The 13,832-nt window shown below is 43.1% G+C and overlaps 1 protein-coding gene across 2 annotated transcripts in view; it reads left to right on the top strand.

The window, feature by feature from the left end:
* The first annotated feature begins 1,217 nt into the window (after positions 1-1,217).
* Nemf (nuclear export mediator factor) overlaps positions 1,218-13,832 on the top strand; it is a 53,934-nt gene continuing 41,319 nt past the window's right edge. Inside the window, exons 1-6 of one of the 2 annotated variants that reach the window (XM_004638764.3) lie at positions 1,218-2,609; positions 3,351-3,419; positions 3,554-3,656; positions 5,867-5,992; positions 8,748-8,896; positions 10,538-10,605. In XM_004638764.3, the coding sequence (XP_004638821.1) occupies positions 2,551-2,609; positions 3,351-3,419; positions 3,554-3,656; positions 5,867-5,992; positions 8,748-8,896; positions 10,538-10,605 (574 nt within the window). In that variant the 5' untranslated portion in view covers positions 1,218-2,550. Of the gene's footprint in view, positions 2,610-3,350; positions 3,420-3,553; positions 3,657-5,866; positions 5,993-8,747; positions 8,897-10,537; positions 10,606-13,832 lie in introns of those variants that run through there. The other variant, XM_023723729.1, reaches the window with a different exon arrangement.

Consider the following 13,832-nt stretch of genomic DNA (forward strand, 5'->3'; position numbering starts at 1 on the left):
GTGGCCAGCTCAGCCCATCCCGGGGTGGGGCGGGCTGGCATTTGGTTCTGGGGGATTGAACCGCGGTCCCTGTGCTTTGCTAAGCTTGTTCTAAGTAGGTGCTTTAGACCACTGAGCCATCTCACCAGCCCCCTTTTTGTCTTTTTGAGACAAGGTCTCACTATGCAGTTCAGTCTGGCCTTGAGCTCACTTTGTAGCCCGGCTGATCTTGAACTCGCAATGATCCTCTTGCCTCCCGAGTGCCAGCACTACAGACAAGCGCCACCGCGCCCGGCTTGCATTCAATCTCACGAGTAGCACGACCTGAGCCCTACACAGCTTGAGCCCGAACCACAATCAGCCAAACCGCGGTCACATCCCCTCAATACACTCTTGCATATGCCTTCTGCTGCCTATTTTCCTCGACAGACAACGTAGAACTGTTAATTAGTTGATGGCTGATTGTCCCTTGTAAAACTTTGTTGGTGTTCTTCCCGTCTTAACCATCTTTGGCCCTGTGGTGAGAATTTTGCTATAAGATATCTCAGTTTCCTGTTCCCCTCCTACTGAAGATTAAACCCTAGTTCTTTACGTTGAATTACATCTCCAGTCATTTTTATGTTTTTAGACAATGTCATACTAAACTGTTAAGTTGCCCAGGCTGAGCTGGAACATGTGGTCCTCCTACCTCAGGTGGGACTGCAGGACTTGCAACAGTGCACAGGCAGTTTCTGGGCTAAAGAAGCACTCAAGTGTTACCCCTTTCAGTGTGGGGTTTCCATGGACTTCTTTTGTAGAATAAACAAAGCTAAAAAGCCATTCTTTCTCGAAGCCTTTGGGCTAAACCTAGTGTGCTTCATACAATCACTATTAGAATATGGCTTAGAACCAACTTGGCTTCCAGTCTGCATTAACCCCTCCAAACTGCATTTCAAATTTAAAGCCATCTGTTATGGGTTGTGTCTAGGTGTCCCCCCCCCCCCAAAGCCTCAGGCAGTCATGGGCGCTTCTGGAGTTTGTGATTATTGTGGGCGTGGATGCTTCACAGGTAATTTGCGTTATAATGTAAGGTGGGGAAAGAAGCTAGCTGCTGGAGCTGCTGCTACCCCTCCCTTGCGCTCTTGCTCTTTGCCGCTGCCATGAAAGGTTTTTCTCTGCCTTGGAGCCAGCTGAATATGGACTGAAACCTCCAGTAACTGTGAGTTAAACCTTTCCTTCCTTCATTTTGGGTGTCAGGTATTTGTCCCAGCAACGAGAGAAGAGTAACTAAGTCGCCATCCTGTCTGGCTTACTGTGCCGTATAACACGGTAGCGTGTATTGCACCTACAATTCGCAGAGCCTGAAAGCTTAAGCTCCCCCTTTTCTGCTCAGAGTCGTCTCCTGCGGATAGAAAGTCTGATTGCCGAGCACCGCGGCAGCCGGGCTCAGGCTTCCCAAGCAGTCTGCGCACCCGGGCAGACGCCGGGCGCGGTGGCGCGCGCCTGTAGTCCCAGCTACTCGGGAGGCTGAGGTGGGAGGATCGCTTGAGTCCAGGAGTTCTGGGCTGCAGTGCGCTATGCCGATCGGGTGTCCGCACTAAGTTCGGCATCAATATGGTGACCTCCCGGGAGCGGGGGACCACCAGGTTGCCTAAGGAGGGGTGAACCGGCCCAGGTCGGAAACGGAGCAGGTCAAAACTCCCGTGCTGATCAGTAGTGGGATCGCGCCTGTGAATAGCCACTGTACTCCAGCCTGGGCAATATAGTGAGACCCCTTCTCTTTTGCTTTCCCCTCCTCGCTGCCTTCAAACCTAATGACCCCCCCCCCATCTTCCTCCTCCACGCCTCTACCCTAAACACACACCGCTCAACCACACTCTCCACAATTCTACAATGGGAAGTCTTGTCCCTCTTTTATTTGGGTCTTCACCGTGACTTACACAAACTATTGCATAGTCACGATGCCAAGCAGGTGTGGGCCCCCGCCACGTCCCGGATACCCAGAGGAGCGCGGAGCGTCGCGGACCTGCGCACCTACTCGCGTGAGAATCCCACGGTCCGCGGGGGACAGCAGGACCCCTCGACATAGGCAGTGCTTTTTCAGGGCTCCTACATCCTGGAAGGCAATTCTAGGACGCAGGAAACGGTTGTACTTCGTTAATTTCAAAACTTCTAGATGTCCGAGAAATGCTGTGGAAGGAGATTTCCCTTTCTACGCTGAGCCCTCCCGCCCATCTGGGTAAATTCTGTGATTTCATCAAAAGATTATTAGGACCGGCAGGGGTCACTATGGAGGCTAGTTTGAATCTCCAAACATGGAGGAGTAAGGCAGCTGGATTCGTTTGTAAGTGCTTAGGGATAGTGCGCAGATTCAAGAAATGTTTGGGCCGGTTTCAGATCATTTTGTTAGAACAAACTGATCTGAGAATAAATTGTTAAGTTCCTCGGCCGACGCCACGAGTACGGTCGCTTCAAGGAATATTGAGCCCTCCCGGAGGCCGTAGATGAGCTAGTGCGCCTGCGCGGAAGAGCGGCGGCGTCGAGTTCCGCGGGTGGTGGATCCAGCTGCGGCGGCAGCGCTCAGACCTTACCATGAAGACGCGCTTTAGCACCGTTGATCTCCGCGCCGTACTTGCGGAGCTCAATACGAGGTACGGCCCCGCGCGGGTACGGTCTCTCGCGGGCGGTGCGGCAGGCGGAACCCACGGCTTCACGGTGAAAGCCATCCCGGCTCGCTGTCCGTCCGCGGACCTGGCTAGGCCGGCTTGGGCGCGCGCGGCGTCTTCGCCGCTGCCCTCGGGGGGTCCGGGGTCCCGGGACTGCGTGCCCCGCCCCGCTGCCGCCAGCTCGTGGCCCGCTGTCGCAGCTCCGGTCACTTCTCGGCCTGAGGCGCTTGGGTCCGGCAGCAAACGCTTGGGGAGACAGCAGCCGGCAGAGCCGTCGTCTGCCCGTCGCGGCCAGCCCGGAGGCCCGGCGTCCCCGCCGGTGCGCCCTCGCCCCGCAGGGGGAGAGCTTTGCTGTTTCCAGCTGGTGTGTGTTTGGGCTGAGACGTCAGGTTGGCCCTCAGAGATCCGAGCTAACACCTGGGCTCTCGTTTATCATCTTTTGCCTTGTAATGAAGTAACTTAAGTAGATAGTAGTTTCTTTAAAAAACAAAACAAAACAAAAAAAAAACAACCCTTGAGTTACTTCAAAAACACCAGGGGCCTGTGCGGTGTTCCTGGAGCAAAAGCGGACAAACCAATTTGGTTCTTAAATGGTTCCACTTAATCTGGGGGCAGAATGTCTAATGGACTCTGTCCTCGGAGCCGAGCGTTTCAGGCTTCACAAAGCTTGTGTGCGAAGTTTTATGTTTCAAACTAATTTGCTTCGTGTTGCCTTTGTTTTTGCAGCTTGCTAGGAATGAGAGTAAACAATGTTTATGATGTGGATAATAAGACGTACCTTATCCGTCTGCAAAAGTAAGAACAATTTGTAGGTTGGTCTCTGGTACTTCTAAGTCTGGAATAGCTGATTCTTTAAAACTGACATGTTAGGTCGTTTTCAGAGACTTGGCAAATGCACTAAAGAAAAACTTGACTTTCTTCATGTACAGACCAGACGTTAAAGCTACCCTTTTGCTTGAATCTGGCATACGAATTCACACAACAGAATTTGAATGGCCAAAGAATATGATGCCGTCAAGTTTTGCCATGAAGGTAAATTCTGAATTATCTATGAAGCTAAATAGTGAGGCCTTGAGGTAGATCGTTAACAATTGAATGAACTGTAAACTGTTTGGCTTTCCTCTTTATGAATAAAGTACACATAAAATAAAGGTACAGACAGTAGTTGCTTGATCATAGGATGAACAAAGTAGGTAGTTACTGACTTTTGTCTATTTTCTTTCACATCTTGTGCACCAAGTCTTCTTTCTGAGCTATATTCCTAGTCCTTTTTATTTTTAATTTTGGGATAGGGTCTCAAGTCACTAAGATGACCAGGCTGGGCTGGAACTTTTGGAAGATGTCTGCTATAGCTTTGTGGCACTGAGCCAGTAATAGAGAAATAAAACAAGTTTTTTTGTTTGTTTAGTAAGACAGATTTTGGGCTGGGGAGATAGCTCAGTAGAATAAGTGCTTGCCTGGCAAGCGCAGGGTCCTGAGTTCAATCCCCAGAACTAAAAAAAAAAAAAAAAAAAAAGACAAATTTTACATCCACCTATACTTAACATGATGTAGAAACCCTTACCTTCACGTGGTGTGGCACTCTGTTCTTTCAAGGATGCCTTTTATCTTCATTTAAACCTTTTTAAAAAACAAAACAAAAAAAAAATAAATAAAAGTATTCCTGGTAAACTCAGAAATTGATTGTAATTTTCCTCTAGGAGATTTAAAGACAGCCTTACGGTTTAGGGTACTGTCCAGTGATATAACCCTTGCTTGGTAGGCAAAACAAATATCTATATGTAGATCTCTTTAAATCAAAGTCATGGGCTGGGGAACACAGCTCACAGTAGCACAGTTGCTTAGAATGTCTGAGGCCATGGATCAATCCCCAGCACCACAAAACAAAACACTCTGAGCCAGGGATAGTGGTACAAGCCTATAATCCCAGCATTCTGGGAGACTGGCAGGAGAGTCACAAGCCTGTGTAATGTAGTAAGACCATCTCAGAAAGTAACTAAGTGTAAGCTGCTTTTAAAACTATTGAGAAGAAGGTTTATTCTAGATAGTTTAGAAAGTCTTACAACTCTAAGTATGTCTGTATATAAAATGCGAATGTTAATTTGAACTATGAAGTCTGGAAAGATTTTCCTAGTTTTTAAAATTTCTTTTAGATTTTTCTAGTTTAAAAACGGTTGGAGTGATTTTTTTTTTTTTTTTCCTGCCTTTTGGGCATAAAATCTAGGGCCTTGTACATGCTAAACTACATTTCCCTCCTGTCCAGGGTTCACATTAATTTAAAAAATAAATTTGTATGCTACTTACATAAAAAATTTTGGGCTGGGGAGATAGCTCAGTGTAATGGTCCTGAGTTCAATCCCTGGTACCGCAAAAGAAAACAAACAAACAAAAAAAAACCCTAAAGCATTTATTTATTTGTTCTGGGAATCAAACTCAGGACCTTGTGCTTGCCAAGCAAGGCATTGTGCCGCTGAGTTATATCCCTGGCACCTGAAAGGTTTTGGATTAGGTTCTCTTTAACATTTTGCCTTGAATTTGAGTTTTAAAGCTTTGTTTCTGGTCTTGACTAAGGGGTTGTTTTATCCTTTTTTTTTTTTTTTTTTTTTGCGGAACTAGGGTTTGAATTCAGGCCTTAGCGCTTGCCAGGCAAGGGCTTATTCTACTGAGCTATCTCCCTGGCACCTGTTTTTGTTTTTGAGTCAAGGTCTTGTTATATATTCTAGGCTGTCATTAAACTCAATGTGTAGTCTGGGCTGACCTTGAATTTACAGTAGTCCTCCTGCCTCAGCCTGCTAAGTACTAAGATTACAGGCATGCATCACCACACCTGGCTTTCTTTCATTTTTTAAAAAAATGAAATGTAAAATACTGTTTCTATTTTATTTTATTTTTATTTATTTTTTTATGTAAATTTATTTTTTTTTTTTTTTTTTCTTTTCAAAGTTTTATTGATAAACATATAGCAATGAGACAGTTTCAAATCAAATCGAAAGTACAGTTTCGACAAATAATACACTGCATATATTCTTCTTAGTGGTTCTGTTTCTATTTTAGTAGTTATCTAGAATAAAATCTTTTTCCTGTGATTGGGCTAGCTTTTATTTTATGACTATACCATTATTGCCATGAAAGTATTATTTTTGGTAGTAATGAAAAGAACAATGTTTTAAAAAAATAAGTTCCAAGTAGTTAAGGATTTACTTTTACTACACAATGCAGTTTTTCCTTTTGTTTCTTGCTAGTGCCGAAAGCATTTGAAGAGTCGGAGATTAGTCAGTGCAAAACAGCTTGGTGTGGATAGAATTGTAGATTTTCAGTTTGGAAGTGATGAAGCTGCTTATCACTTAATCATTGAGCTGTATGATAGGGTAAGTTAAATTTGAGGGATGGGATAATGGATTAGAATCATTGTATTTGCCTTTTATTCACTGTTACATTTGAAATGTTCATGATGTTCAACACAGTATTTCCACTGATGTTGAGTGCCCTATTAACCCTTCGACCTTGTCAACACTTGACATTGTCTACCTCTTAATTCAGCACAGCTCTTTTTGCTTGTTTGTTTTGGGGTTTTTGTTGTTTGTTTGTTCTTGGACAGTCTTGCTGTGTAGTGTAGGCTGGCCTTGAATGTACAACAATCCAGCCCCCAGCTCTGCTGAGTACAGGCATGCACCACCATACCCAGCTTCGTTTTTATTTCTTTATTTATTTTTGCAGAACCAAGGTTTGAACTCAAGCCCTTGGGCCCCAGCTTCTTTGTTTTGAGAAAGGTTCTTGCTGTGAAGCCCAGGCTGGACTTTAAGTCATGATCCTCCTGTTTTAGCCACCTGAGTGCTGAAATTACAAATGTGAGCTACTGCTCCTAGCTCTAACAGAGCTCTTGAACCGGGGATTGAACTCAGGCCCTTGTGCTTGCTAGGGAAGTGCTTATTCTACTGAGCCATCTCCGCAGCTCCTCTAACAGAGTTCTTTATGGGGATGTTTGATAATGGTTATAAAATTTTTAAAAAGATAAAAGAGTACATATCAAAAATGCATATCCTATAATCAACAGAGTTCTTTATGTGGGTATTTGATAGTGATTATATAGTTTTTAAAAAATGATAGGGGGCTGGGCAGATGGCTCGATGGAATAAGTGCTTCCCTGGCAAGCACAAGGGCCTGAGTTCAATCCCTGGTTCCACCAAAATAAATAAATAAGTAAATAAATAGAGTACCTATCAAAAAAATTACAGTGGAAGCTGGGCAATGTGGCATATGTCTGTAGTCCCAGCATTTGGGAGGCTGAGGCAGAAGGATTGCCCTGAGTTAGAAGCCAGCCTGGACTACATAGAGAGACCCTTGTCTCAAACAGTAACGGGGCCAGGGAGATGGCTCAGTGGAATAAGCGATTGCCTGGCAAGTGCATGGGCCTGAGTTCAATCCCTGATTCCACAAAAAAAAGAAAGAAAGAAGAAAAAAAACAAAACAGTAACAGCAGACACAGGGAGTTCGATCCCTGGTGTGTCATGCTTGCCCCACCCCCAGGGCGTGATGAGACAGTGACTAAGACTGGCTGACTAAGACTGGCCGTGGTGGTGCACACTTGTAATCCCAGCTAATCCCAGCGCTTGGGAGGCTGAAAACAGAATCACTACGAGTCCGATCCTTGTAGTGAAAACCTGTAGGCACACACGTACATGCATACACACAAAACCCCCAAAATAACAGAAACGTTAGAATATCAAAAAATATATATCCTATAACCATCATAAAATTTCCATTGATGTATAAAAATTTCTCCCTTAGAATAATTTGTGTAATCTTCTCTCTTAAAAAAATCTAAAGCTGGGGGGCCGGGGAGATGGCTCAGTGGAATAAGTGCTTCCCTAGCAAGCTCAAGGGCCTGACCTCAATCCCCGGTTCCACCAAAAAAAACAAAACCGAAAGCTGGGCATGGTATGGTGGTGCATGCCTCTAATCCCAGCACTCAAGAGTCTGAGGCCGGAGGATGGCCATGATTTCAAGGCCAACCTCAACTGCGTAGCAAGATCCTGTGTGGGGACACGCACACACATATATATGTGCTGGATTTCAGGTGTGCTAGATTTACACCATGCCGTGAAGTTAGGTCTTTAATTCTAAATGTTTAGCAAATATTTTTTTTTTCCTCCTACATAAGCTGTCTGCTTTCACAGTTTTTTCTATCCCACTTTTTTTTTAGTAATATATGAAGGAGGGATGGAAGACTTTTTTGTGGTGGGGGGGTACTACTTTTTAAATACTTTTTTTTTTTTGTCCTTTGGTAAGGGGAGTTGAACTCGAGCACTACCTTGATCTTGCCAGTTAGTGTTCTGTTTTTGTTTTGTTTTGAGACGGGGTGTCCCTATGTAGCCCAGGCTGACAAACTCACAGCAGTCCTCCCTAGTGCTGGGATTTCAGGTGTGTGCCACCATGCCTGGCCAGAACTGTTGATACTGGCTGCTGAAGTTCCAATTTTTGTGAGGCTGAGGCAGGCTGATTGAGTTATTACACAGGTTTGAGTCCAGCTGCAGCGACATAGTAAGACCCTATATCCCTCCCGCCTCCCACCCCCCAAAAAAGAAAAAAAGAGAGAGCTTGGTTGCAGGTGAAAGTATAATTCTTCGCTTGGCTTCTGGAAGGTATTTGTTGTGCTTTCCTTAATGAGCCAGTGTTTGCAGCCTGCCTCATGCAAATCTGGGCAAGCTCAGGTGGTGATCACCAAGGTGTTAATAGATTGCTGTCCTTTATTACCTGAGCGTAACGTCTGTTGTACATCAGGCAGTAAGCTTACAGTTGATCTGAATTGCTTCACTGTTTGAATCTTGGAGTCTTTAGGATTTGATTGTGCTAGTTCACAAGCTAGGCCAGGCAGTTACAAGGAGCACTTGATGTGACTCTGGTGCTTTTTGTTTTATAACTTCATTTTTATCACCTTAACTAGATTTTTTTTCCCTTTTGAGACAGTCTCAGTATGTTGCCCCAGCTGGCCTCGAACTCTTTGCTCAGCCTCCCAAGTAGTCAGGATTGCAGAGATATGCCCCCACACCGAGCCTTTTTCATTTTTTCAAAGCTTGAGAATTGATTTAGGAAAGCCTTAAATTGTATTTTACTCTGTTGCAGGGGAACATTGTTCTTACAGATTATGAGTACTTAATTTTAAATATCCTAAGGTTTCGAACCGATGAGGCAGATGATGTTAAATTTGCTGTTCGTGAACATTATCCAGTGGATCATGCTAGAGCTGCTGAGCCTTCACTTACTTTGGAAAGGTAACATCTTTTCTCTATGAACTCAGTTCTGACTGTTCTAAAATGTAAGATTGGTCATAGTTCAGAATATGGAAAACTCATAAATATTTTAATTGCATAACAAATTTAGATTGCTTGAAGTAAGTAAATGTGCATGTAAGCAATTAAACCTTTTTGGGAGGAGGAGATGAGGGTGGGTAGTTGGTTGGTTTGTTTTTGATTTATTTAGAGACAAGGTCTTGCAGTATTAGTTCACCCTGGCCTTGAACTCACTTTGTAGCCCAGGCTGGCCTCAAACTCATGGCCATCCTCCTGCCTCAGCCTCCTGAGTGCTGGGATCATAGGCTGCACCAAACTAAATTTTGGGTTACTTCAGATATTTATGATTTTTGTGGTAAAGTAAAAGACATCTTAGCTGTTCTCTGAGAAGACACTATGTTGGACAGAGTGGAACAGCAGATAGAAATTGTGTTTTACTTGAGAAACGGTAGATTAAGGTGACAGTTAAGCCTCTGCTAACTATTAGTCTACAATACAAGTCTTCAGAGTTGAATGTGCATCAGAATTACTGGAAGGGCTTATTAAACTTGATTGGTTGTGGGGGCTGGAGAGATGGCTCAGTGGTCTAAAGCACCTACTTGAAGCAAGCTTGGCAAAGCACAGGGACTGCTGTTCGATCCCCAGCACCACATGCCAGCCAGACCCGCCCCCTGGTGGGCTGAGCTGGCCACACACACACACAATAAATAAATGTAATAAATAAAAATAAATAAATATTAAAAAAAAAAAAACTTGATTGGTTGTGTTTGCTAATATGGTTGGTCTGTTATAGGGCCTGGGAGTTTGCGTTTCTCACAAGTAGTCTGGTAGTGCTGATGCACTTGTGAGGACCACACTAACATAGGATTAAGGGTTCTGTGCTGGCACAGGCCTATAATCCCAGTGGGATCACAGAGTCAAGCACACCCTTGCCAACTTAACTTAGACCCTGCCTCAAAAAGGTGGAGAGGGGGACTGGTGAGATGGCTCAGTGGTCTAAAGCACCTACTTAGAACAAGCTTAGCAAAGCACAGGGACCCCGGTTCAATCCCCCAGCACCACATGCCAGCCAGCCCCGCCCCCTGGTGGGCTGAGCTGGCCACACACACACACACACACACAAATAAAAATAAATTTAAAAAAAAAAGGTGGAGAGGAAAGTGAGGATGTAGCCCAGTGTTCAGGCCTTGAGTTCAATCCCTGGTAGAAGGGAAGATGAGAAAAGTTTTTATTAAATGATTAACTGGTAAAGCCGTTTCAGGTGTTATTCAGATGTTACAATGTGGCACAATTCACAGATGCCATTCAACTTTCATAGAAAAAAGTTTCATATCATATATGAGCACACTGATACTAAGTGATTGTGATTTAATTGAAAAAATACTGACTTAGAAAATCTGGATTCAAATCCCAAGGTCCTGTTCAAAAACCTACTAATTCTGAAAAAAATCACGTTTATGACCCATTTTTTTCACCTACAAATAGAGCTCATTTGTGTTATATTTTAGAGTAATTGTAAAGGTCAGGTGACATTGATGCAGATGAAGGTAGTATGAATGTGAACACTGGTGTGAGGTTTATTAAATATAAGGCAGTAAGAGGTGTGCCAATTTTTTTTCACAGATTGTCTGAAGTAATAGCCAGTGCACCTAAGGGGGAATTACTGAAGAGAGTTCTTAACCCATTATTTCGTGAGTAATCCTAAATATAAGTGATGAGATGTTTGCAAGATAATTTTTTTTAAATGTATCTATTATTTTGATTGAAAATTTGAACAAGTTTTGTTTTTGTTTTTTTTTTAAGTATTTAGTATAGGGTCTGTAGGGTCTCACTACACAGATTGAACTCTATGATCCACCTGTTTTCAGCCTTCCAAGTACTGGGATAACGGCATCACCATGCCCAGTCTCAATTGCTGTCTCAGTGTGCCCTGGGGTGGGGCCCAGCAGACACGTGGGGCCTGCCTAAGCAGGCGCTTTAGGCCACTAAGCTGTCTGGCAGGCCCGGAGCAAGTATTTTTAAAAGACCTCTTACATAAGAATTTGTTTTCACAAAGCATTTATAAATGGGGAGGGGAGGAGAAGCTGAAAGGCTAGGGGAATGGGGGAGAAAAGTCGTATCATGTTAAAAAATAGGAAAGAACTGTGGGCTTAGCTGTGTTAGTGCATAGCTTACAACCTGTTTCTCTTTAGTTTTTCTTGATTCTCTAAGAAATATTTGGTATTTCTGTGTACATGTCTTGCCTATCTTACATTAGATTTATCCTTAAGTGATACTTTTTGATATTCTTGGTAGTATTATATTTCCAATTCTCAATTATGTGTTGCTTTCATATAGGGATAAAGTTGGTTTTTATATATTGATCTTGCAGTATGTATTCTTACTAAACTCAATTCTGTCAGGAATAGTGCCTTTTAAAAAAATCCGTTGGATTTTCTACAGGGATGATGTCTTCTGGTAATAAAGAGATTTCTACTTATTTCTTTCTTAAAAAAAAAGGAAGCAAAAGTGTGTTGTTTTGTTTTGGCTTTGTACTAAGGATTAAACCCAGGGCTCCTGGTGGTAGGCCTGCCATTGAGTGACATTGTCAACCCTAAGAAATTATACCATATAAAGTTTGAATTTTTTTGTATCAGATTCTATTTAAAAGTAGTGCAGAGTATGTTATTAGTACTTTTGTGTTGGCTGTAGTATTCTGAGAAATCTAATTTTTTCCACATCCCTCCCAGCCCTTCTAGCTCTATTCTTTTTGATAATTCTCATTTCTACTGGATTGAGGTGGTATTTTAGTGTGAATTTGATTGATATTTCCCCGATAATTAGTAGGGATGAGCTTCCCCCTCCCCCAACCGGGGATTGAACTCAGGCCCTTGCGCTTGCCAGGGAAGTGCTTGTTCTACTGAGCCATCTCCCCGGCCACAAGGATGAGCATTTTTCATTTATTATTTATTTATTTTTTATGGCTCATCTTTTTTTTTTTTTCCAAAGTTTTATTGATAAACAGCAATGAGACAGTTTCAAATCAAATCGGAAGTACAGTTTCAACAAATAATACACTGCATATATTCTTTTTAGTGGTTAATTGCTGTACAAGATGCGGCCTTGTGATCATATTTACAAACACCATTAGAACAAATCATTCTATTCATTAAGAGAATGCAACTATATATCCATCCCAACCACTTTGAATACACAGATACAAAATGGACATTCATAGGTATACCCCATTTTTTCTAAGTTCCGTTATTGAATATTATAGGTGTGTAAACTCAGCAAAATATTCTAAAAGAGTTCAGTAGCCCATAATAGCATTGGGTCTTCTGTTTAACTGGCAATGTCAGAAATTATTGACCTGAGTCCCCCACAGCTCAACTTAACAGCATGGCTTTATTTCCTATATTTCGTCTTCATACTTTTCTACTGGATGGTTAAGACCAAGGTAAAGCAGGACCTATGCAACAAGAGTTGTAGCTTTTTGGTCTGAGAACGTCAGTGAAATGCCCTCAGGGTTTGTCCTGAGATCCTGTACCTCAGATTGTAGAACCTTTGTCAGTGCAGCCATGTGGATGAGTCACGGCCATTGCTTGGCCAATGTGAAGGATGAGCATTTTTTAAAACCTATACTTCTTGGCTATTTGTGTTCTTTTGAGAAATGTTTATTAAAACCTTTTGCTCGGGGCTGGTGAGATGGCTCAGTGGTCTAAAGCACCTACTTAGAACAAGTTTAGCAGAGCACAGGGACCGCGGTTCAATCCCCCAGCACCACATGCCAGCCAGCCCCGCCCCCTGGTGGGCTGAGCTGGCCCCCCCCCACATAAATAAATAAAATTAAAAAAATAAAAATAAAATAAAACCTTTTGCTCAATTAAAAATTTTTTTTTAATCTTTTATTTGGTATAGGGTCTTGCTGCACAGCTTGGACTTATAGTGATCCTCCTGTCTTAGTCTCCCCAGCACTGGGATTACAGGCATGCACCACCGCACCCAGGGCGGCTTGGTGCAGGGCAGCAGGGTGTGCCGTACTGGGGATCAAACCTGGATCTTTGGGCTTGCTGGGCAGGTGCTTAGCCTGCTGAGCTATCTCCTTGGCCTCCTCTTGCTCAATATATATATGTTTTTAAATGTATTTGGTTGTTGCGGGGTCCTGCACAGCTTAAACTTGTGATGATCCTCCTGCTTTCAGCCTCTCCAGCACTGGGATTACAGGCGTGCGTCACTGTGCCCAGACTCTGGCCTATTCAGCCTGCCCTGGGGACGGCGCTGGCCCAGCATGAGGTGCTGGCTCTTTAGTCTGCTGAACTATCTCACTGGCCCCTCTTGCTCAGTTTTTAATAACACTAGTCACTACTAAACAAACCTTATATTCTAGGAATAAAAATAAATCCCCCCATATCTTGCTTTCTTTCTTTTTTTTTTGTGTGTGTGTGTGATGTGGGGCTTGAACCACATGAAAATATATTTCTATATATATACACAAATATATTGAACTATGTGAAAAAAATGTATATAGGTACTTGCTGTACTTCTTAGTAAACCACTATATATGTTTCTGTATTTTGAGACAAGGTCTCAGTTGCTACGTTGGCTGCATAGGCTAGGATTAAACTTACTGTCTTCCTGCCTTAGGCTCCCAGAGTGCTAGAATTATAGTCATGAGCAGCCATGCCTTGCTAGTCTTTTTTATGAATGTAGTATGCTATTAAAGTCATATAATAGGGGCTGGGGAGAGGGCTCAGTGGAATAAGAACTTCCCTGGCAAGCGCAAGGGCCTGAGTTCAATCCCCGGTTCCACCAAAAAAAATTTAAATAAATAAATTCCTATAGTGTGCCCTGATCTCAAATGTCTGTAACTACTTCAGTTATTATTTCTAATAATTCAGAATAAATAAGCTTGGGGCTGGAGAGATGGCTCAGTGGT

Source organism: Octodon degus, unplaced genomic scaffold (assembly GCF_000260255.1).
Source record: "Octodon degus isolate 3935 unplaced genomic scaffold, OctDeg1.0 scaffold00102, whole genome shotgun sequence".
NCBI classification, from domain to species: Eukaryota; Metazoa; Chordata; class Mammalia; order Rodentia; family Octodontidae; genus Octodon; species Octodon degus.